Below are 23,736 nucleotides of genomic sequence, written 5' to 3' on the forward strand. Positions count from 1 at the left end.
CTTGCTTCTAAGGACCGTTCTGGCTGTACTTCCAAGACAGATGTGCTCTCTTTTGGCAGTCCGTGGTATATTCAGTGTTCTTTGCCGCCGTTATTGTTAGCATCACGACTGCCATCCCTGCCAGGCCGAGGGAGCACTCACACCCTTAGTGGTGGCTTGAGGGGGAGGTTCCTGCCCATCCAGTCTCCTCCCAAATGTCACCCCTCTTGGGAGGAGCCACGTTGGATCTGGGAGAGCTAATCAAGCACATGCCATCCTCCAGCGGGGAGGGTCCTCCAGCAGGGGGAGTCCTGGGGAGAAAGTTCCTCTGGGGGGTAGCGTCCTTGTAGGAGAATCCTGGGGGAAAAGTCCTCTGGGGGGAGAATTCTCTGGGGTGGAGGGTCCTGGGGGGGAGAGTCCTCTGGGGGGTTAGTCCCTGGGTGGGAGGGTCCAGGGGGAGAGGGTCCTGGTGGGGGGGTTTTCTGGGGGAGTCCTGGGAGGGAGGGTCATCTGAGGGGAGGGTCCTCCAGGGGGGGATGATCCTTGGGGGGGAGGGTCCTGGGAGAAGGGTCCTTGGGTGGGAGGGTCCTGGGGGAAGGGTCCTCGTGGGAGGGCCCTTGGGGGAAGGGTCACGGGGCCACAGGGTGGGGCAAGGGCAGGAAGGAGGCTGACCTGGGCTGACGGCCTCACACCTGTGCAACACCTGGTGGAGAGTAGGGCGTGTCCACACCCATGACCTCAGGTGAGACTCACGCCAGCCTGTGAGGGGGGCAGGGCAGGAACTGAAGTGCCCATCATGCCAAGGCCCGGGTAGGTCGGGGGTGTGGTGCTGCCCAGCACACTGAGGAGTAGGGGTGTCTGTGCCGGTCCAGAGCCCTGCCCAAGGGGTGAGGTGATCATAAGTGCAGTGAGAGCAGGAAGTAGGTGAGGTCCCCACGCCACATCTGGCCCTGAGGCACCGGATGCAGTGCTGGGGGGTGAGCTTGGAGGTGAACAGGGCTGCGTCCTGTCACTCTGTGACTTTCGGTGAAATCACGCACCACCTCTCAGCTATCCCCTCCTCACCTGGAAATATCCCCTTTCTGAGTGTTGGGTGTGTTGACAGGTGTCCCATGGGTCCCCATCTTCCTCTGAGCTCTGTTGTACCACCACCCCTCAAACCTCAGGGAGGGCAGGATCCCCAGCCCCAACTTACTGGTGAGGAAGAGAGGCCCAGAGAGGCTCAGCAACCTGGCCTGGGTCACACAGCCACGGCTGGGCACCCAGCCCGCCCCCTGCTCTCCCACCTGCTGTGAATGCATTATTAATTTGTCCTCTTTAGGGGGTGAGATGGCGTGTCTGCTTACCTCTTGACAGCAGAAAGGAAAACAAAATGAAACCAAACAAACCACCCAGACGTCAAACAAGAGCTTCTCGAAGTGCGTGTTCTGCAGACAGATGCGGGTAGGAGGAGGTAGGACCTGGGACGGCCAGGAGTTAGTGAAGGGGGTGAGACACTGCTCTAATGAGCCTTGGCCCATGTCCGGGGCGGGAGTGCCCCAAGGACAGAACGGATGCTTTCAGGAGATGGAGGTGTGAGCACAACTGGGATGGACAGGAGTGTGCTGACAGGTTTGTGTGTGCCCCCACTGAAGGAGCTGGTGTCTGCCTTGAGCTGCTCCCAGGCTGCCTGCTCCTGGTGGCCCAGGCACCTGGGTGGGACACAAAGAGTGGACCCACACTCTGCACCCCTGCTCTCAACCCCCTTCCCCTCAGAATCCAGAAGGACAGCCACTCCATTCTTGATGGTGGCTCTTTTGGCCTTTAGCATCTCCCTCTTCGGCACCACATGAGGGAATCACAGCTCAGAGAGACACCCCTGAGCAGGCATCTGATGGGAGAAAATCATCGTGTGTGAGGTGGCCAAGTGGTCAGCATTTGGGGAGCTGGGGTCTGACCAAGGTGGCAGGCGCTATGGGAAGACCCAGGATCTGACTCCAGACCCCCTGGGCCAGACTCACCGCTTGCCTCTGCATGAGTCTGCGTCTCAGCATTTTCATCCTTGAGCCACGAGGGTGAGTTGACCCCTGACTCAGGGCATCCCTGTGTGCATCAGAGTAGAACTGTGCTTCACAGGGTTTTCAATGGTGGAGTTTTTAGAAGTAGATTGCCAGACCTTTCTTCCAAGGAGCCTCTGGCTAGACTCGAACCTCCAACCTTTCAGTAAACAGCCGAGCACTTTAAACATTTGTGCCACCCAGGGACTCTATTTATTTAAAGTAAACAAACAACCTCATTGCAGTAGAGTCGATTCAGACTCATGGAGCCCGCGTGTATGTCAGATTACAACAGTGCTCCACAGGGTTTTCAATGGCTGATTTTTTGGAAGTAGATTGCTAGGCCTTTCTTTCAAGGTGCCTCTGTCTTATCAACCCAGCATATTAACCCCTAACCCTTTGCACCCCGCAGGTACTCCCCCATCCTTTAAACAGGCAGTTTAAGCCCGGGGTGAGCTGCAGGTGTGGGTTCGCCACCACGGACAGCACCCCGCCAGTGAAGGGAATGTGGAGGAGACTGGGCAGTTTTTCAGCGCCCCTCTTCCTTCCTCTGCTGGGCTGAGACACCATGGCGGGAAGCGTTGATACCCCCATCACTCTGTGGGCTGCACAGGAGGGGGAATCAATCACTGATCCCTCACCCACGTGCCAGGTCCGCTAGGACTCTCTGCGCACTGTCCCTTGTCCCTTGCGCACCGTTCCCCCTTCCTTACAGCTGCTCCCACAATGGAACCCCGTCTCCGTGTTATAGGCGAGGGAGCTGACGATGGAAAAGGGCGGCTCCCCCTGCGCCGCGCCCTGATGTCTGGGCAGCCCCTTGGCCTGGCGTTGTCTCCTGCGCCGTACCCCATCTTCTCCGTCCTTCACCCCACCCCTGTACTCAGCTCCTGCCTCAGGTACACAACCACGAGGGCTCACTAACAATGCTGTCAGCAAGACAGATGAAAAGGTTCTGAAGGAAAAACAAAAGCGACAGGGAAGCCTGTGATGGGGCTTGTTAGGTGCCCCAGATGCTTCCGCCGCGCTAATGAGACCCGCGACTTTGATGGCTGTTTGGTTGCTTTGGTCCAGTGGTGCTGCTGTGTGCTTGGAAGGGATCTGGGGCTCATGCATTTCTGGGGATTCTGCCTGTGCACCCACTGATTTAGACCTGTGCCCCCAGGAGCTTTAATTAGCAGCTACTGGGGGGGGGGGCTTATTATAGCCAAATTTGCATTTTTTCCTCAAAAAAAAAAAAACACTCTTGCTGCTGCAGGGAAAGGAGCGTAGAGCAAGAGAACAGTGTGGCTACAGTCTGAGTGGTTGTCGGCGGGTGGCTTTATTAGCTCAGGGCCTACCTGCGTCAATAGCTGCAGCGCACACACAGGGCAGGGCTGCCCACCTCGGCGCCAGTGGGCCTCATTGGGAAGGACCATCACAGTCTGCCTGTTGTCCTGAAGAAGGAAGTGGATGGCCCAGAGAGCTCAAGGGGCCACCTAGGGTCACGCAGCAAGGTGGAGTGGAGGCAGGCTTAGCACCCCTGGTTAGTTGGAGCTTGTCACAGCCCTCTGTTTCGATGCCGTAACAAGTGGCCCCACACCTCAGGGTTGATTCTTGCTGTGCCACTCAAGCACAGAGGGCTGGATGTGGCTTTGCTCCTGGACGGAGAGGGCAACCGCCTCCCAGACATCGCTGGGCTCGAGGCAGAGAGGAGTGAGGGGAGAGCCTCGAGCTTGCTGTGGAAGCCCGTTGTGGAAGTGGCTGCAGAGTGTCCCAGCTACTCTGTGTGCAGTCCTGCCGGGACAGAGTGAGCAGAGGCCCCTGGAAGTGGGCACCGCGTCTTCATAGACGATGCCATCAGCACATCTACAAGATGGCTCCTCCTCACAAAGATTCCAGTGCTGTCCTCTCTTCCTGGCCCCCGTCTCCCCTTCCCCTTCTGGCCTGCCGTCCAGGGGGTCTGGGAGACCCCCACCTGGCCCTCCACTCCCTGAACTCAGTTCTGTCTGTTCCATTCTGTCTTAGTCATCTAGTGCTGCTATAACAGAAGTACCACAAGTGGGTGGCTTCCACAAACAGAAATCCATTCTCTCACACTCTATTAGGGTTGAAGTCCAAATTCAGGGCGCCGGCTCCAGGGGAAGGTTTTCTGTCTCTGTAGGCTCTGGGGAAAGGTCCTTGTCATCAATCTTCCCCTATTTTAGGAGCTTCTCAGTGCAGGGACCCTGGGTCCAAAGAACACGGCCTTCCACGGGCACTACTTTCTTGGTGTTATGAAGCCCCCACGTCTCTCTGCTCACTTCTCTCTTTTATACCTCGAAAGAGATTGATTCAAAACACTACTTAATCTTGTAGATTGGGTCCTGCCTCATTAATTTAACTGCCTCTAGTCCTGCCACATTAACATCATAGAGGTAGGATTTAGAACACATAGGAAAATCCCATCAGATGACAAAATGGTGGACAGTCACACAATTCTGGGAATCATGGCCTAGCCAAGCTGACACACATTTTTGGGGGACACAATTCAACCTAAAACCCCTACCTATAGCATCCTCCTCCTGGAACAGGGACAGGCCCAGGCCCCCTCTCACACACCGACCTTAGCTACCTTCCGGGGTGGGACCCTCGCTGTCCCTCACGCCTTGGCTTTCTCAGCCTGCTCAATTGCCTGCAGGTCTGGGGCTGGGTTTCACATCAGAGGGAGGGGGCAGCCTGGCCTCGGACCCCAGCCCCATGCCTTCCTGATCCTGGACACTCAGAATTTTGTCCCCTGGGTCTGGAGAGCACATGTGGGCAGCCTGTCTACACCTCCTTCTTAACATTCAAAATGGGGGATCAACCCAACAACACTGAGGCCTGAACCTGGTGAGCTCTCCCGCCCTGGGGCCAGACAAGGCTACGGAGCTGACATGATGGCCTGAGGTCTTGGTTCCCTTCTGATCCTCAGTTTCTTCAACTGCAAAATGGGCATGATACTACTGCCAGGCCCAGCCTTCTCCCAGAGATGTGGCATGAGCCAGAGTGGGAGACACTAAGCACCTACTGTGTGCATAGCCTGAGCCTGGGTCTGGGATAGGACTTGGTCTAGCCTGCATGAAAGGAGCCCTGGTGCGCAGTGGTGAAGCGGTTGACTGCTAATTGAAAGGTCAGTAGTTTGAACCCATCAGTGGGTCCTTGGGAGAAAGATGTAATGATCTGCTTCTGTAAAGACTGTTGTCGTGTTATGTTGTTACGTACTTTCTAGTCGGTTCTAGCTCATAGCAACCCTGTGTATAACAGGGCAAAACACTGCCAGGTCCTGCACCATCCTCACAATCATTACTATGTTTGAGGCCATTGTTGCAGCCACTGCATCAATCCATCTCATTAAGGGTCTCTTTTTCACTGACCCTCTACTTTACCAAGCATGATGTCCTTCTCCAGGGACTGATCCCTCCTGACAACATGTCCAAAGTATGTGAGACAAAGTTTCGCCACCCTCTGAGCTGTACTTCTTCCAAGACAGATTTGTTCATTCTTCCGGCAGCCCGTGGTATATTCAGTATTCTTCACCAACACCGTAATTCAAATGTGTCAATTCTTCTTTGCTTTTCCTTGTTCATTATTCAGCTTGGTCATGAGCATATTAGTCCTCAAAGTGACATCTTTGTTCTTCAACACTTTAGAGAGGTTCTTTGCAGCGGATTTGCCCAATGCAATGTGTCTTTTGATTTTTTGCCTGCTGCTTTCATGGGCATTGATTGTGGATCCAAGTAAAATGAAATCCTTGACAACTTGAATCTTTTCTCCATTTATCATGGTGTTGCTCGTTGGTGCAGTTGTGAGGATTTTTGTTTTCTTTGTGTTGAGGTGTAATCCATACAGAAGGCTGTGGTCTTTGATCTTCATTAGTAAGTGCTTCAAGTCCTCTTCACTTTCAGCAAGCAAGGTTGTGTTATCTGCATAATGCAGGTTGTTAATGAGTCTTACTCCAGTCCTAATGCCCCATTTTTCTCCATATAGTCCAGCTTCTCAGATTATTTGCTCAGCCTATATATTGAATAAATATGGTGAAAGGATACAACCCTGATGCACACCTCTCCTGATTTTACACCATGCAGCATCCCCTTGTTCTGTTCGAATGACTGCTTCATGATCTATGTGCAGGTTCTGAATGAGCACAATGAAGTGTTCTGGAATTCCCATTCTTTGCAGTGTTAACTATAATTTGTTATGACTCACACAGTCGAATGCCTTAGCATAGTCAATAAAGCACAGGTAGATACCTTTTTGGTATTCTTTGCTTATAGCCCTGGAAACCCTATGGGGCAGTTCTACTCTATGAGTCACTGTGAGTCCTTACAGGGTCGCTGTGAGTCAGAATTGACTGGATAGCAACGATTTTAGTCCACATGGTCATAGATGGGTGCTGGGGCTCAGGGGTTGATGCCACAGGGCAGGAGGTGGTCTGGACCCAGCAATGTCTCCCTGCAGAGGCTGTGCCCTTCCTAATTGGGCAGTGGAGGCCAAGGGCACCCAGGGTTCCCTCTACCACTGGGCTGAGTGAGGTCCTGCTAGCTCACACCCTTGCAGTGCCTGCCTGATGTGGAGCACAGACAGCCACTCCTAGAGGTGGGAACCTGTGTAGGGTATGGACCAGGTAGAGGGTGGCCCTGCTCCACCGAGACCACACCCTTGCTGGGACCTTCTTCCCCCCACTACTCACTGGGGCCTTGAAACAGCAGGAATTCATCCTGTCACCCTGGAGGCCTGCAGTCCAAAAGCAAGGGCTCAGCAGGGCTGTGCACCCTCTGACGGCTCTGGGGGAGGGTCCTTCCCTGTCTCCCAGCATCTGATGGCCTCAGGGGTTCCTTGGCTTGTGGCCCAATCCCTCCAGTGTCTGCCTCCATCCTCACATGGGTCTTCCTTGTGTCTTCTCCCTCTCTTATAAGGCTGCAGTCACGGGGCTTCAGGCCCATCCTAACCCTGGCTGGTTTCATCTGCATCCTTGACTAACTCTGCAAAGACTCTTTATCTGAATAAAACCCTGACACCTGGCCAGTTCCTCTTCCTGCCCCTGCCCCTGCCTCCCTGGAGCTTTCTCTGCATGAACTACAGGCCTGGGTCCCTGTTCTCCGCTCCCCGGGAACCTGCCCAAAACCAGATTCCATGTCATTGGGGCCCAGGAGCAGTCTGCAGTTGGCCAAAGGGGCCACCTGACAATGTAACTGGGAAGAGGGGACCCTGGATGATCACCACATGACAGGCAGGAGCCTCTCGCTGGAGGCCTACCCTGCCATATTCTGGGGGGAGCACCTACCAGGGGTGTGAGCTGTGGGTGCGCAGGGCTGTTCTCTGGGGGACAGTGGGCTCCCTCTAGTGTGGCGAACGAGGATGGACCCGAGGTGGTGTTAGTCAGCAGACACGCCCTTCTGGGACCCTCATGGGACAGGACTTTGGAACCTGAGCGTGGGGGAGTCTTCTGCTGGGATGTCAGATCTTAGCCCTGTTCTCTGTAACTCGATATCACTGGGTGGTGATGGTTGTGGGGTGAGCAGGTTAGGATCTGAGCACAGTGGGGTTTTAGAATCTTGGGGAAGTTGGACATCGGATTCGCAGGCAGCATGAAGGTGGTTGTGATGTTTGACCTAATGTCCGTATAACGCCGTAGCTGGTCTCCAGAGAAGGAGCCCTGGTGGCGTGACTGTTAACCGCTTGGCCGCTAACCGAAAGGTTGGTAATTCAAACCCACCCAGCGGCTCTGCGGGACAAAGACCTGTGGATTTGCTTCCGTGAAGATCACAGCCTAGAAAGCCCAACATGGAAGCTCTACTTTGTCACGTGGGATCTCCGTGACTTGGAATTGACTCAGCGGAAACTAACAACAGTCTCAGTAGATGCCTCAGCGTCTGTCCGTCTGTCATGTTGCTGCGATGCTAGAAGCTACGCCACTGTATTTCAAATACCGGCAGGCTCACCCGTTGTGGGCAGGTTTCAGCAGAGCTTTCAGGCTAAAACAGACTAGGAAGAAAGGCCTGATGATCTTCTACTTCCAAAAGTTAGCCGGCGGAGACCCCGCGGGTCACTCAGCCGGCGGGGACCCCGCGGGTCACTCAGCCGGCGGGGACCCCGCGGGTCACTCAGCCGGCGGGGACCCCGCGGGTCACTCAGCCGGCGGAGACCCCGTGGATCACAACAGGACATTGTTGCTTGCTTTGGGCGCGTTACCAGGGGGACTCAGTCGATGGAGGAGGGCGTCACTTTTGGTGAAGGAGAGGACCAGTGAGGGTGGGGAGACCTTGCTGAGATGGGTTGATGCCCTAGCTGAACTGAAAGAGTTGGACCTGTTGGCGACTGTGAGGGTGACGCAGGCTGGGGCCGCGTTCTGTTCTGTTGTTCGCGGGGTCGCCGTGAGTCGGAGTGGACTCAATAGCAACTAATCATGTGCAGTCTCAGCAGAGTCATTTTTATGACCGTTTTCTAGTCTGTTATGTGATACAAACAAACTGTTATGTGCACCGTGTATTTAGGACGTACAGTTAGTGATACAGTGAACTTCCGTCAGCCACCCCCGATCCGGAAACGGAAGTGGCCTCAGTTGGCCCTTGTAAGTGTTCAGCCTCATTCCACCACCTGTGCTCACCCCAACAGACCCTCTTTCCTAAATTTGATCTTTATTTTCCCTTCCTTTTTTCTAGTTTTAAATAGCTTTGCATTATTTTATACTATGTTTGCAAAATGTGCTTATCCCTAAACGGTATACAGTTTAGTTTTGCTTGGTTTTTAGCTCCACGAAAATCAAGTCATAAGATTTGTATTCTTCTGAGCCTTGCTTTTTTATTCAACTTTGTTTCCAAGACTCCGCCGTGTATCTGCGCACAGCAGAGCTGACGTTTCCCACCGATGCACAGCGGTACACTGTGGGAATGTACCGTATTTGTGTATCTCGGCTTCTCTCAGCACATATGTAGATTCGTCCCAGTGTTTTGGTGACACAAACAGTGGTGCTGTGAATACCCTGGGTCTATCTCCTGGCAGGAGGGAGGGTGTCTTAGTCATCTAGTGCTGCTGTAACAGAAATACCACGAGTGGATGGCTGCAACAAACAGAAGTTATTCGCTCACAGTCTAGGAGGCTGTAAGTCCGAATTCAGGGTGCCAGCTCCAGGGAAAGGCTTTCTTTCTCTGTTGGCTGTGGAGGAAGGTCCTTGTCATCAATCATTGCCTGGCCTGGGAGCTTCTCCGCGCAGGAACCTCAGGTCCAAAGGATGCACTCTGCTCCCGGTGCTGCGTTCTTGTGGTGTGAGATCCCCTGTCTCTCTGCTTGCTTCTGTCTTTTATATCTGAAAGGAGATTAACTCAAGGCACAACCTAATCTTGTAGATTGAGTCCTGACTCATTATCATAACTGCCACTAACCCCATAGATGTAGGATTTACGTCACATAGGAAAATCCCATCAGATGACAAAATAGTGGACAATCACACAATACTGGGAATCATGGCCTAGCCAAGCTGACACACATTTTTGGGAGACAGTTAATCCATGACAGAGCGTTTCTCCAGACCTGTGCATGGGAGGGTGATTCCTAGGCCTTAGGCTTGTGGAGGAGCCCTGGTGGTGTAGTGGTTAAGAGCTCAACTGCTAACTGGAAGGTCGGCAGTTCAAATCCACCAGCTGCTCTTTGGAAACCTTATGGGGCAGTTCTGCTCCGTCCTATAGGGTCACTATGAGTTGGAATTGACTCGACTGCAATGAGTTTGGTTAGGTTTTTGGTTAGGTATGTGGATGGTTCAACTTTATGAGACTAAACTGTTTTCCAAAGCGGCTGTGAGCTGCCGCATTCTCACCAGCAGTAGATGAGTTCCTTTGATCCACTGCCTATCCAATACTTGATAGTGTCAGACTTCCTTTTTTGCAATCTGGTGAGTGTAAAATAGTATCTAATTGTGGTCTTCATTTGCATTTTGCTGATTACTAACGAGGTTGGAATTTTTTGTATGTTTATATTTATGTTTCCTTTGCAGTGAAAAGTCTGTTCATGCCTTTTGCCCATTTTTAAAATTGGATTGTTTGTTTTTCCTCTCCGTAATGATCTGTGGAATGTACACACACGTGTGCACCACGCGTGCTAACCTAGAGGCTTTGTTGGCTTACGCGTGCTCCAGTGTCGTCCCTCAGCGGCACCTTCTCTTTCACTTCCCTGTGGGGTCTCTTGATGAGTTGAGGGTTTTGTGTCTCACTTGTGAACTCCTCATCCACAGGGTCAGAAACATACTCTCCTTTGCTTTTTTCTGAAGACTTTAAGGTTTTGCCTTTTATGTTTCTCTGGAGGAGAGTCAGTTGCCCTGAACAGGAATGATCCCTTCCCACTCGTCTGCCTGCTACGTCTGCCCCACACAAGAGTCCCACATATGACTCTTCCTTATATGGTTCTGCACAAAATACCCAAATACCGGCAGTCCCCCGATTACGAACAGGTTCCGCTCCTAAATCTGTCTTTAAGTTGAATTTGTATGTAAGTCAGAACAGTTAGGTAAGGCAGCCCCGGCGCTCCTTGTCTTGTGAACACATCTTCACACGGCCGTCTTCTCCCTGCTTGTCTCTTTGTTCTCTTCTCCTCTTTTATAAGGACACCACTCAGATGGGATTAAGAGACACCCTACTCCCTATGACCTCACGTTAACTGATAACATCTTCAGAGACCCTATTTCCAGCAGGGTTGTGTTTATAGATAGCAGTGGTTAGGACTTGAACATACCTTTTTGGGGGACACAATCCATAACAGGTTTTGTATTTGGTTCTATTCCTTCTCTCTGAAGAGCCACTGGTCAGTTTGTCTCTCCCAATACTGTCTTAGGAGCCCTGGTGGCACAATGGTTAAACGGTTCGAACCCACCAGCTGCTCCTCAAGGGACAGATGTGGCAGTCTGCTTTCATAAGGTTTTACAGCCTTGGAAACCCTATGGGGCAGTTCTACTCTATCCTGTAGAGTTGCTCCTAGGAGTCTGAATCAATTCAATGGCAGTTTTTTTTTTTTTTAAATACTGTCTTAATTATTGATTCTTTGTACTAAATGATGATATCTGGTAGGGATAGACCTCACTTTGTTGTTGTTAGGTGCTGTCAGGTGGGTTCTGACTCATAACAACCTTTTGTATAACAGAACAAAACGTTGCCTGCTCCTGCGCAATCCTTACAATCGTTGCTATGCTTGAGCCCAGTCTTGTAGCCACTGTGTCAATCCATCTCTTTGAGGGTCTTCCTATTTTTTGCTGATCTCAGCTTTACCAAGCATGATGTCCTTCTCCAGGGATTAGTGCCTCCTGATAACATGTCCAAAGTAAGGGAGAAGTCTTGCCATCCTCACTTCCAAGGAGCATTCTGGCTGTACTTCTTCCAAGACAGATTTGTTCATTCTTCTGGCAGTCCATGGTATATTCAATATTCTTTGCCAACAGCACAATTCAAATGCATCAGTTCTTTCCTCTTCCTTATTCATTGTCCAGCTTTCACATGCATATGAGGAGATTGAAAACACCATGGTTTGGGTCAGGGATCAGGCGCACCCTAGCCCGTACCCTCAGACCTCCCTGCATCCTTGTAATTTCTGGGAGTACCTTGGATATTCTTGGCCCTCTGCTCTTCTATATTTATTTTAAAATCATATTTTCAGGTTCCATAAGTAATCCTCTTGTCATTTTTATTGGAATTGCATCGAATCTATGAACCAATTTGGTAAGAACTGACAGCTTCATGAGATTGAGTCTTCCTATCTATGAGCATAATATAAATGCCCATTTATTTATGACTTCTTAAATGTTTTTAATTGTATTTAAACAGTGATTTTCTGCACATGTATCTTTTATATATCTTCTTAGATTTATTCTTAAACACATATTTTTTATTGCTATAAGCAGTGTCTCCTAAAAAACAAAAAATCACATTTTCTAATTGGGTGTTGTTGGTGTGTAGAAATGTGTGTGATTTTTCTAAACTGAGATTATAGTCAGCCAAATGTTTATTCCTCACTGTTTCTAACAATTTGTCTAAGAATTCTTTTAGGTTTCCTTTGAAGATAATCCTATTACTTGCAGTAATGATTGTTTTATTTCTTCTGTGTGGATAGATGTGCCTTTGGCTTCTCTTCCTTTCCCTGTTGTGGAGCGTGGAGCGGCGGCTCAGGGTCGTAGGCCTGACTGTGAACAGCCTTGTGGAGCTGCAGCTCAGGGTTGTAGGCCTGACTGTGGACAGCCTTGTGGAGCTGCGGCTCGGTGTCATAGGCGTGACTGTGGACAGCCTTGTGGAGCTGCGGCTCGGGGTCGTAGGGGTGACTGTGGACAGCCCTGTGGAGCTGCGGCTCGGTGTCATAGGCATGACCGTGGACAGCCTTGTGGAGCTGTGGCTCAGTGTCATAGGCGTGACCGTGGACAGCCTTGTGGAGCTGCGGCTCGGGGTCGTAGGGGTGACTGTGGACAGCCCTGTGGAGCTGCGGCTCGGGGTCATAGGCGTGACCGTGGACAGCCTTGTGGAGCTGTGGCTCAGTGTCATAGGCGTGACCGTGGACAGCCTTGTGGAGCTGCGGCTCGGGGTCGTAGGGGTGACTGTGGACAGCCCTGTGGAGCTGCGGCTCGGGGTCGTAGGCATGACCGTGGACAGCCTTGTGGAGCTGTGGCTCAGTGTCATAGGCGTGACCGTGGACAGCCTTGTGGAGCTGCGGCTCGGGGTCGTAGGGGTGACTGTGGACAGCCCTGTGGAGCTGCGGCTCGGGGTCATAGGCGTGACCGTGGACAGCCTTGTGGAGCTGTGGCTCAGTGTCATAGGCGTGACCGTGGACAGCCTTGTGGAGCTGCGGCTCGGGGTCGTAGGGGTGACTGTGGACAGCCCTGTGGAGCTGCGGCTCGGGGTCGTAGGCATGACCGTGGACAGCCTTGTTTTGCTCCAGATTTTAAAAGGATGCTTCCAAAATATCCTGATTAAAGATATTAATTTTAGGCTCATTGCGGTTGTTCTTTGTCAGATTAAGGAAGCTCGCTAGCGGATAAATAGAGGTTTTTGGCTGGTTTGTTTGGTTTTTTAAATCAAGGATGGGTGCTGAATTTCATCAAATTCTTTTTCTGCATCTGTTGAGATGATTATATAGTTTTTTCTCTTTCAATCTGTTAACGTGATGAATGACACGTAATTGTTTTTTAACATTAAACCGCCCTTCCGTTTCTGGGGTAAATACATCATCATCAACGTTCACTTTCACCAAAGGATTTAGTTTGATAATACTTTATTCAGAATTTTCACATCGATTTTGCTCTCTGTGTTTCCTTACTTGTTCTGGTCTTGCCTGGCTTTGATATCGAGGTTACACTAGCCTCATGGAATGAGTTGGGAGTTAGTCTCTCTTTTCCTTTCTCTGTGATATAGTCTACTGTTCTAATATCTGCAAGACCATGCCAGTTCTTTTTCCTTTTTGTGTCAGTTTTGGTAAATTTTATTTTTCCAGGTATTTGTCCATTTCGTCTAAGCAGTGGCATAAGGTTCTTTCTGATATTCCCTTATTGTCTTTATACGGTCTGCTCTATCTATATTTTGTACCCTTTTTCATCCCTAGCATTGTTTATTTGTCCAGTTATTTTTTTTCCTTGATCAGTCTTTCCAGAGGCTTGTCTTTTTTTATTAGTGTTTTTAGAGAACTAACTTTTGGCTTTGTTGCTCCATTTTATGCTCATTTTGATTCTTGATTGATTTCTGCTTTTTATTATCCCTCCGTTTCTCTTTCCCTGGGTGTACTGTGTAGTTCTTTTTTCTAACTTCTAAGGTTGGATACTTAGCTCATGGATTTTCAGCCTTTCTTTTCTCAGGAGTATTTAGAGGCTATAAATTCTCCTTTAAAGTTCTGTCCTCACTACATCCCACACGTCTTGATGTATAGTGTTTCCATTATGGTTCAGTTTTAAGTATCACATCTATTATGATTTTTTCTTTGACTCATGAGTTTTTTAGAAGTAAATTATAGAATGTCCAAAAGCACGGGATTTTTTAACTTACTCTTTTTTTAAGGCAACTTGTAATCATGGCATTTTGTTCAGAGAATTTCCTAGGTGTGATGCTGGTTATTTGAGATTTGCTGAGGCTTGCTTTATGATAAAGCTCAGAACTTTTAATTTCCGTCAGTGTCCTGTGTGTACCTGAGCATAAGGCGCATTCTCTCGCTGTCACAGGAAGGTTCTATTGGTGTCACTGTGTCCAGCTGGTTAGCATTCTAGTTCAAATCTTCTGCATCTTTCCCTTTTTTGTTATGTCTGGCCTGTCGTAAATTGAGAGAAATGTGTTGAAATCTTCTACTACACTAGAGGATTTGGGAATTTCTCCCCGTAGATCTATAAATATTTGCTCTATACAGTCTGTGGCTGTTTTGTTAGGTTGCATACAAATTTAAAGTTGACGGATCATCCTGGTGAATTGGAACTTTCGGCATTATGAAGTGACCTCTTCTGTCCCATGGAACAGCTGTTATCTTAAAATCTATTTTTTCTGCTGTTAATGTGTCTATGCCAGCTTTCTTTTGATGAATGCTTTCATGGTGTATTTTCCTACCTTTTTATCTTCCATGTTTCTGTGTCTTTATGCTTTAGGTATGTCTCTTGTAAATAACATGTGAGTGGATTTTAAAAACACCGCCTGACAGTCCCTGTCTGTTATCTGGAGGGCTTAATCCATTACTGATATAGTAGGACTGGTTACTCTTATCTTACTTCCTGATTTGTATTTCTTCTTTTCAAAGCTTCATTTTTTTTTTCATTAAAAGAGTTTTTAACTTTTTATTTTGAAAATATTTAAAATTTACATTAAAGTTGCAGAAGTGGAGCTCTCGTATACCTTTTAACCACACTCTCCAAATGTCGACAGCCATTATGCCCCATTGGCCCTTCGTGCTTCAGCGCGTAACTAATGAGCACCAGGACTCTCCTACAAACATCATCAGTAAACCAACAGGAATCAAGTCTTACTACCTAACCCATACCCGCATTCACATGTTACCAGTTATCCCAGTCATGCTTTTTATAAGCCTAGGGGCACATCCAGTTCGTCCCCTACATTTGGTTAGTTTTTTTTTTTTTTAATCAATTGAGGTTTTTTTTTTTAATTTAGTTCTTTTTTCCTTATTCTCTTTTTTGTCTACTTATATACTTTACTTCAATCTTTCATTTATTTCCCATGAAATTTTAGCAGATATGTTTACTGTAACAAACCCTAAAGTTAGACATTATCTCATTCAATTCCTGAATACTACATGAGCTTTTAAACACCAGCTCTGACCACTCCCCTCCCAACTTACCTACTATTAGTTATCCATTAGTTTTAGTTCTGTTCTTTTTACTCGCCCCAGGATTGGATGTTGTTATTTTATGTAACCGGTGTTGATTGGGATTTACATAACCATTTATCACTTTATTTGCTCACCATTCATTCCTTTATCTCAGTTCTTCAGGGATCTTTTTCCTTTAGATATTTCCTTTCATATAAGTATCTTGGTGATAAATTTGCCAGTTTTTGCTTATATTTATATGTCATTTTCACAGGAAATGTTGCTAAATAAAGATTCTAGTTTGATATCATTATTTTTTTATTGTGCTTTAAGTGAAAGTTTACAAATCAAGTCAGTCTCTCGTATAAAACCTTATATACGCCTTGCTATTTTTTTATATGCTCCTAGTTTTGAGCATTATTTTTGTTACTCTGAAGATCTTATTCCATTGTTGCTGTTTAGAAGTCTGCTGTAGGTCTGTCTCAATTTTTTTTCTTTTTTTAGAGATCTGGCCAATTTAAGGAAACCCTGTTTTGTTTTGTTTTGTTTTTTCTGGTGGTGTGGTGGTTAAGTGTTACGGCTGCTAACCGAAGGGTCGGCAGTTCAAATCCATCAGGTGCTCCTTGGAAACTCTATGGGGCAGTTCTACTCTGTCCTGGAGGGTAGCTATGAGTCACAATCAACTCGACGACACTGGGTTTGGTTTTTTTCGTTTAGCCAATTTAAGATCTTATCTTTGTCTTTAGTGTTCCGCAGTTTTCCCACTGTGTGTCTAGGTTTGGATTTATTTTTGCTCTGCCTTATGTACATTTTGGATTGGTGGATTCAAGATCATCATCAGTCCAGGAAACTGCAGCTGTTATCCTTTTAAATATTGCCTCTTCTGCATTGTCTCTACACTGCTTCTGGGATGTTAATCTGACATATGTTAGAACTTTCTATTCTGTCCCCATATCTTTAGCATCTCTTTCATATTTTCCAACCACTTGTCGCTTTTGTGGAATTCTGGGTAATTTCTTTGAATTTATCTTTCAGCTTACAGCTGGTTCAGGTAAGTCACACTTTAAAAATTGTACTTTTAATTTTTAAAAGCTCAATTATTTTCAAATCTGTCTGTTTATTGTTGTTGTTTGGTGCCATCAGTTCGGTTCCTACTTATGGTGACTCTGTGTACAACAGAATAAAACACTGCCCAGTCCTGCCATCCTCACAATTGTTGATATGTTCGAGCCAGTTGTTGGCAGCCACATTGTCAATCCATCTCATTGAGGATTTTCCTCTTTTTTGCCGACTCTCTACTTTACCAAGTATGATGCCCTTCTCCAGAGACTGGTCCCTCCTGATAACATGTCCAAAGTAAATGAGAAGAAGTCTCTCTAACCTCGCTTCTAAGGATCATTCTGGCTGTACTTCTTGCAAGATAGATTTGTTCATTCTTCTGGCAGTCCATGGTATATTCAATATTCTTTACCAACACCGTAATTCAAAGGCATCAATTCTTCTTTGGCCTTCCTTATTCACTGTCCAGCTTCCGCATGCATATGATGTGATTGAAGATACCATGGCTTTGGTCAGGCACACCTTAGTCCTCAAAGTGACATCTTTGCTTTTTTAACACTTTAAAGCAGTCTTTTGCAGCAGATTTGCCCAATGCAATAATACATTGTTTGATTTCTTGACTGTTGCTTCCATGGGAGTTGATTGTGGATCCAAGTAGAATGAAATCCTTGACAAATTCAATCTTTTCTCCTTTTTTCACGATGTTGCTTATTGGTTCAGTTGTGAAGATTTTTGTTTTCTTCATGTTGAGGTGTGATCCATACTGAGGGCTGTACTGTAGTCTTTGATCTTCATCAGTAAGTGCTTCAACTCCTCTTCACTTGGAGCAGGCAAGGTTGTGTCATCTGCACTGGTGGCATAGCCTCCAGCATCACGGCAACATGCAAGTCACCACAGTGTGACAAACTGAGGGACAAGTGGCGGTGTTCATTCTACATAGCCCCTTAGTAATAATCTTTATGATTGTATTTTTCATTTCTTTAGACGTTTTACCCACACGTGTTTCACCCCCCAGTTCTTACACTCTTTGGGTGTCTAATCTGTTTCTTGGTGTTTCTTCGTTCTTCCCTATTTGATCATTGATTATGAGTTCATGGCTTGGCTTAAATTGGGATTGGAGATTTCTTCATTCAGAGAATTTTTAATTCTGCTTTGCCAGTCACTGGGGCATTACTACCCTGTAACCATTTCAGTCAGCCTTGAAGTTCTGGGCTTGTCTTTCCCCCTTGCCTTAAGACCAAAGCTTACTTTTTTGCTCTGGTCCCTTAGGCGGTTCACTTCTTCCAGCAACTTGATGTTCCAACTCCTGCCCAGCCTCACTTCCTTGTTTCTCCTGTCCCAATTCTTTGTTTTGTTTTTCTGAAGGAGGGTTTCTCCTGAGACCTACCCTCTACCCCTACCTTGAATGAGACAAGAAGCTTCTCAAACAGTATGTTATTTCCAGTGTTTACTTGTTCTAAGGAGCCCTGGTGGTGCAGCAGTTAAGGCTGAGCAGCTAACCAAAAGGTTGGTGGTTCGAACCCACCAGCCACTCCACAGGAGAAAGTCGTGGCATCTGCTTCCATAAAGATTACAGCCTAGGAAACCCTATGGGGCAGTTCTGCTCTGTCGTGTGGGATTACTCACATTTGGAATCAACTCAACAGTAGCGGGTTACTTGTTCTGCAGTGTGAGAGGTCCTAGGAGCACCTAGTTATCCACAGTGTTGTAAGAAGAAGCTTCCATATTGAATTTGAATCAACAGTATTCTTCATGGTGATTTTTCCCAACTTGCATTAGACAAACTAACTATTAGCTCTACCTACAGCAGGGTAAGCTAGCGTGGTCCCTTCCCAGGCCAGGAATTAGGTGAAACAGCCTGTGGAAACCTGCAAGGATACCATCTGGAAGGAATGGGAAGGCAGTGATAGGTGATTCCATCGTCTTGAAATGTTGGCTGTGTCCATGTCATACCTTCCCCATTAGACTATAGTGATTTGACCTGGGTCTAGGTCTTTTCATCTAAAATCAAAGGACAGAATCTCAAGTGACGTAATTCTAATTATCAAGAGCAGACTTAGGGTGGGAGAAATAGGAGTCCTTTGGGATTGGAGGCCTTCCTGTCACCCCCTACTTTATAAGATGGACTTCAAGAGAGGAGGGTCCAAACTGTCATTTACAGATGATTACCTTATATGTTTCCCCTACATCTCTTTCTTTATCTGTGATGAAGCCATGGGTTGTCGACTCTTGTTTATAATTAAGAATAATAATGACAAAGCCCACAGTAATATAAAGGTATTAATTTACAGAGCAGGTATTAAACTCCAGGCTCAGCATTGACTGTAAGTTCTCCTTTAAGCCCCCAGCAAACATGTAGGGTATGTGTGCCCAGCCCCATTTTATAAGAGGAAACTGAGGCATGGAGTAACGGGGAGGGGTGATGGCAATGTTATGGATTGAATTGTGTCCTCCCAGTAATGTGTTCAGTTTCTGGCCTTTGCACCTGTGGAGGAGTCCTTGTGGCCCAGTGGTTAAGGCCCTCGATTGCTAACTGAAAGGTCTGTGGGACAAAGATGTGGTAGTCTACTGCCGTAGAGATGTACAGCCTTGGAAGCCTATGGGGTCAATCAACTTGATGGCAGTGGGTTTTTTTTTTTTTTTGATTCCTGTGGTTGTGATCCTGTTTGGAAATAGGGTTTTTCTCTTGTTATGTTAATTAAGGCGTATCAGTGTAGGGTGGATCTTAAACGTGATCATTTCTGAGTTATAAGAAGAGCAGAATAGACACAAATACACACATGGGAGAAGACGGATTCCATGTGAGGACTGTCTACAAGCCAAGGAATGCCAAGGAACCAAGGAACACCTGGGGCCACCGACCAGGAAGGAACGGACATGGCTGAGACCACGATTTGAACTTGTGGCCTCCTGAACTGTGAGAAAATAAATTTCTGTTCTTTAAAGCCACCCGCTTGTGGTATGTGAGTTACGCCAGAACTGGGTGACTAAGACAGGCCTGGAGGGGCAGTGAGCAGAATGGTCAGGCCTGGCGGTGGGACCACGAGCTGAGGAGCCAGCAGGGCGGAGCCCTAGGGGAGACCGAGTGGGGGGCCATGTGCAGCCCGGACGGGCGGGGGTTCACAGCGCCCAAAAGAAGAGCCTGGGGGACAGTGGGTGCTAATGCAGTGAAGAGATGCCTTCAAAATTGCATCGTTAAATAAAATTAATGGCCTTCCACAGAGCGGGACGGGTTAGGCGCGTGGAGATCCAGTCCATGATGCAGAGGGGTGGGAAGAGGGGGATGTAAACAGAGATACTGTCTTGAACAGGCCTGCCTCTGCCCCAGCCTGACACTTGTACTACGTGAGGTGCATTAAAAGCTGCGGCTCCACCTCATGGGGGCCGCTGCACGAGAGGATGCTGGACCCGGGCTTGTCACATGCAAAGCTCCACGACATGTATGCAGGAAACCAGGTGTTCCTTCCTTCTCCCCAGCCCTGGATGCCGTGTCCAGGCATTACCCCTTAGAGCGTGTGAGATGAATCATTAACCAGAATGACTACATGAGTGTTTATGGCTGGAGGTCTCGGCACGACTCCTTGGACTCTCTCAGGGCCTGTTTGTTATCCTTGTTTGGTGGATAAGGGCACTAGGATCAGTGGGAGCCCAGCCACCTGGCTAGCATGCAGTGGGAGCCGGAGGCTGCACTCCTGTGGGACCCACCTGTGCGGGTTCTTAGTCCCCTACAGCTGCCATGGCAAAACGCCGCCACCTGGGTGGATTATACACCACACACTCCCGGATCAGAAATTGACTGTCTCATAGTTAAGGAGGCTGGGAGTCGGAATTCAGGGCGTCAGCAGGGCTGTGCTCTCTCCGTCCGCTCTAGGGGCAATCCTTCCTGTCTCTTCTGCTTCTGGCAGCCCTGGGTGTTTCTTGGTGTTCCTCGGCTTGTCCGCAGGCCCTCACATGCCATCCTCTCCCGGGGTGTGACTGTGTCTGTCCTCTTGTATAAGACACCACTCAGAAGGGGTTAGGGCCACCCTGCTCCAGTGTGGACTTAACGGGTCATGTCTGCAAAGAAAAACCCTATTTCCCCAAATGAGGCCATGCTCGCAGGTGCAGGGTTAGGACAACACCATATCTTTTTTTGAAAAGGGACACAATATATCCAGAATACCCCTCACATGGGGCCCTTTAGATGAAATAGCTGCTTTCCTTGCCCTTTGGACTCCCATACGTGATAATACCCCTCAGTGAATTCCACAAAATATGTGGAGCCCCTTGCTGACTTCCAGACGCCAGTTCGGTGCTGGGGTGCGGCCGTGAGCAGACAAAGACCTGCACTCATGGAGGACACAGGGAGCTGGGATCAGTTCAGAGCCTGAGTCCCGGTCACAGGCGGGGGTGGGGTGGTTTGGGTGGGTTTCGTGTCTGTGAGGCGGCACCCAGGAAGACCCTGCCTGCAGAGGTGCTCATGAAGACTCACGGGGAAACGGGGGCTCCAGCCTGGACTCAGAGTTCCGCAGGCACTGCACCTCCATCGCCCCCGTTCCTTGTCCCCCCGCCTCATACACTGCCTCTCCCGCCCTGAGCTGAGCCTGGAGGAGCCCCTGCTGCCCAGGGCCTGCCATCCCCACCACGCACACCCAGAGAGGTGAGACGGAGGCTCTTTCTGTCTGTCTTCCCAGGGAGGGTTTGTTTCTTCCTTTCCGAAGCTCCTTGTAAAAAACAAACGACTCAATTTAGGGTGAAAGTCCCGCTACTCATTAACGGTACACTGATGGTGGTGGCTTTCCAGAGAGTATGTCACTGCACACATGCAGGTGCATGTTTACACACGTGGAGTTCACTCTGCATTGCAGCTTGCTTGTCCCTCCTCACGGCTTCCTGGGCAGCACCCGTGGACGGAGATGGCTCTTCTTAGGGGGCTGCCCACGGAAGGCTCTACAGTGTAGACCTGTGACTCACCTGCCCAGCACCCAGTAGTGGCCTTCTGGCATTTCCCATCCTGTGCTGGTGTAAGCGTGTGGCCCTGGACTGGGTGCCATCAGCCCACCAGGAGCCTTGTCACACTCTGCCGAGCCTGTCTGCAAATGTGGAGGTCACTGCAGGCAGATAGCCCCAGTAGCCGAGTGCAGCTGCTCCGCTCAGCAAGGCCTGCACCCAGGGACAACCACAGTAAAATGCCGCTTTGGGCCGGTGCTGTGGCACCCGCTCTGCCTGCCTGCAGCCCCTCTGCCCCAGAGAGGGAGGGGCCACGCCCCTGCACAGATGCCAGAAAAGGGGCAAGGAGCAGCCACTGTCCCCTCCCAGGGCACTGCCTGGTCGGGGGAGAGGGTGCTGAGCCTGACAGGATGAGGAGACCTTGATGGGAGGTGAGCTCACCTGGTGGATGAAAAGGGCTGAGCCGGTGCATGCTGGAGGGTCAGGGCAGGTCCTGTCCCCAAGGCACCAGAGAGGGCTTGCCGATGGGGCTTGAGTAATGTGGAGGACTGGGCAAGGCAGAGAGTGAGGCCAGGACAGTCAGAGCACGGAAACAGCACATGCCAAGACTTCAGGCCAGAGCCGGGTGTACTTAGGGAAGAGGAGGCACCCTGGGGGGGCCACGCACGAGGTGGGAGACTGGCTGGGCCATCCAGGGGCCTGGGGTGCTGAGCTGAGGCCCCTGCCTGTGGATGCTGTTGGCCCCATCAGACATCCACAGTGGGAGAGACCTGACCTTAGTGTAGGGTGATGTTCTTGGGGAACAAGAGGGTGGGGACGAGGCCTAAGGAGGCTGAAGCTGAGGTTCTGGGCCCCCAGGCCTGGGGGTGGGAAAGCCATTCAGCCCTGCAGGATGGTCACTGCTGAAGAGGCTGGACACGTGGGCAGCACTGATTGAGCACCTGCTGTATGCCGGGCCGTGGGGATTGGGAGGAGACTGAAGCTCAGACCTGGCACGGTATGGTGACGCTGGGGCCCCTTCAGCTCCAGCCTTGGTCATCTGTCTGGTGCCTTGAAGCTCTGAGCTCTGCTCAACCTGGCCTTCCCAGCTCCTTGCCTCCACCTTAGACGTGGCCGGGGCCACCACTGTGCTGCCTCTGCCCCTCACGGCACCCATCAGTCACTTTGCCTTGTGTGTCCCCAGGTGAGGCCACCCTGAGGGAAGGATACAGAGGAGGTGCTTAGAGAACCTTCCATTTGTGAGTCGGCGGGTATCAGGCTGTCTGCAACCCCTGCGGTCCCTGCGACCCCCAACCCTGGAGGTACCTGCAACCGCTGCTGCCCTCAGGTCCCTGTGACCCTCCCACCCCACAGTCCCTGAGACCCCCAACCCTTGAGGTCCCTGTAACTGCTGCTGCCCTCAGGTCCCTGTGACTCCCTACCCCATGGTCCCTGAGACCCCCAACCCTGGAGGTCCCTGCAACTGCTGCTGCCCTCAGGTCCCTGTGACCCTCCCACCCCACAGTCCCTGAGACCCCCAACCCTTGAGGTCCCTGCAACTGCTGCTGCCCTCAGGTCCCTGTGACTCCCTACCCCATGGTCCCTGAGACCCCCAACCCTTGAGGTCCCTGCAACTGCTGCTGCCCTCAGGTCCCTGTGACTCCCTACCCCATGGTCCCTGAGACCCCCAACCCTGGAGGTCCCTGGAACTGCTGCTGCCCTCGGGTCCTTGTGGCCCCCACCCCACGGTTGCTGTGACCCCCAACCCTGGAGGTACCTGCAACCCCCACTGCCCTCAGATCTTTGTGGCCCCTACCCCATGGTAGCTGTGACCCCCAACCCTTGAGGTCCCTGCAACCCCCGCTGCCCTCGGGTCCCTGTGGCCCCCACCCCACGGTCGCTGTGACCCTGATGCCCCCACGGCCTGTGCTCAAAGCCCCTCCTGGCCAGGACATGGCATTTCTGAGATTTAAATCAAGACGTAACCCTGCCACTCCCCAAGGAAGGCACTATTTCAGTAATTACGGCATTTGTGACCCACTTAGAAAACCTGATGTTTTTGACACAAACACAGGAAACAATCCGCTCCACACCCACCTATCAGAATGGCTCCGATTTTGAATAACTCTTTTGAAATGGAGTCTAAATATGTACAAATAGATGTTTTCTGAAATGTCATGTGTCCTGAAATTATTTGCATGGGAAGCAGCTCCTGAGGAATGGGGAGGGACCAGGGCGCAGGTGGGAGAGGGGCTGGGGGAGCAGTGGACCAGGGCGCAGGTGGGAGAGGGGCTGGGGGAGCAGGGGACCAGGGTGCAGGTGGGAGAGGGGCTGGGGGAGCAGGGGACCAGGGTGCAGGTGGGGGAGGGGCTGGGGAGAGCAGGGTGACCAGGGTGCAGGTGGGGAGGGGCTGGGGGAGCAGGGGACCAGGGTACAGGTAGGGGAGGGGCTGGGGGAACAGAGTGACCAGGGTGCAGGTGGGGGAGGGGCT

At 50.0% G+C, this 23,736-nt stretch overlaps 1 protein-coding gene across 4 annotated transcripts in view; it reads left to right on the forward strand.

The window, feature by feature from the left end:
• The window catches only part of TSNARE1 (t-SNARE domain containing 1), a 230,922-nt gene that overhangs the window by 179,481 nt on the left and 27,705 nt on the right, over positions 1 to 23,736 (forward strand). The window contains exon 13 of one of the 4 annotated variants that reach the window (XM_049853650.1): positions 22,450 to 22,482. The exons of the other annotated variants lie outside the window; for them this stretch is intronic. Coding sequence (XP_049709607.1) covers positions 22,450 to 22,464 — 15 coding nt within the window. The 3' untranslated portion in view covers positions 22,465 to 22,482. Of the gene's footprint in view, positions 1 to 22,449; positions 22,483 to 23,736 lie in introns of those variants that run through there. 4 annotated transcript variants of the gene reach the window in all.

Source organism: Elephas maximus, chromosome 15, assembly GCF_024166365.1.
Source record: "Elephas maximus indicus isolate mEleMax1 chromosome 15, mEleMax1 primary haplotype, whole genome shotgun sequence".
Classification (NCBI taxonomy): Eukaryota; Metazoa; Chordata; class Mammalia; order Proboscidea; family Elephantidae; genus Elephas; species Elephas maximus.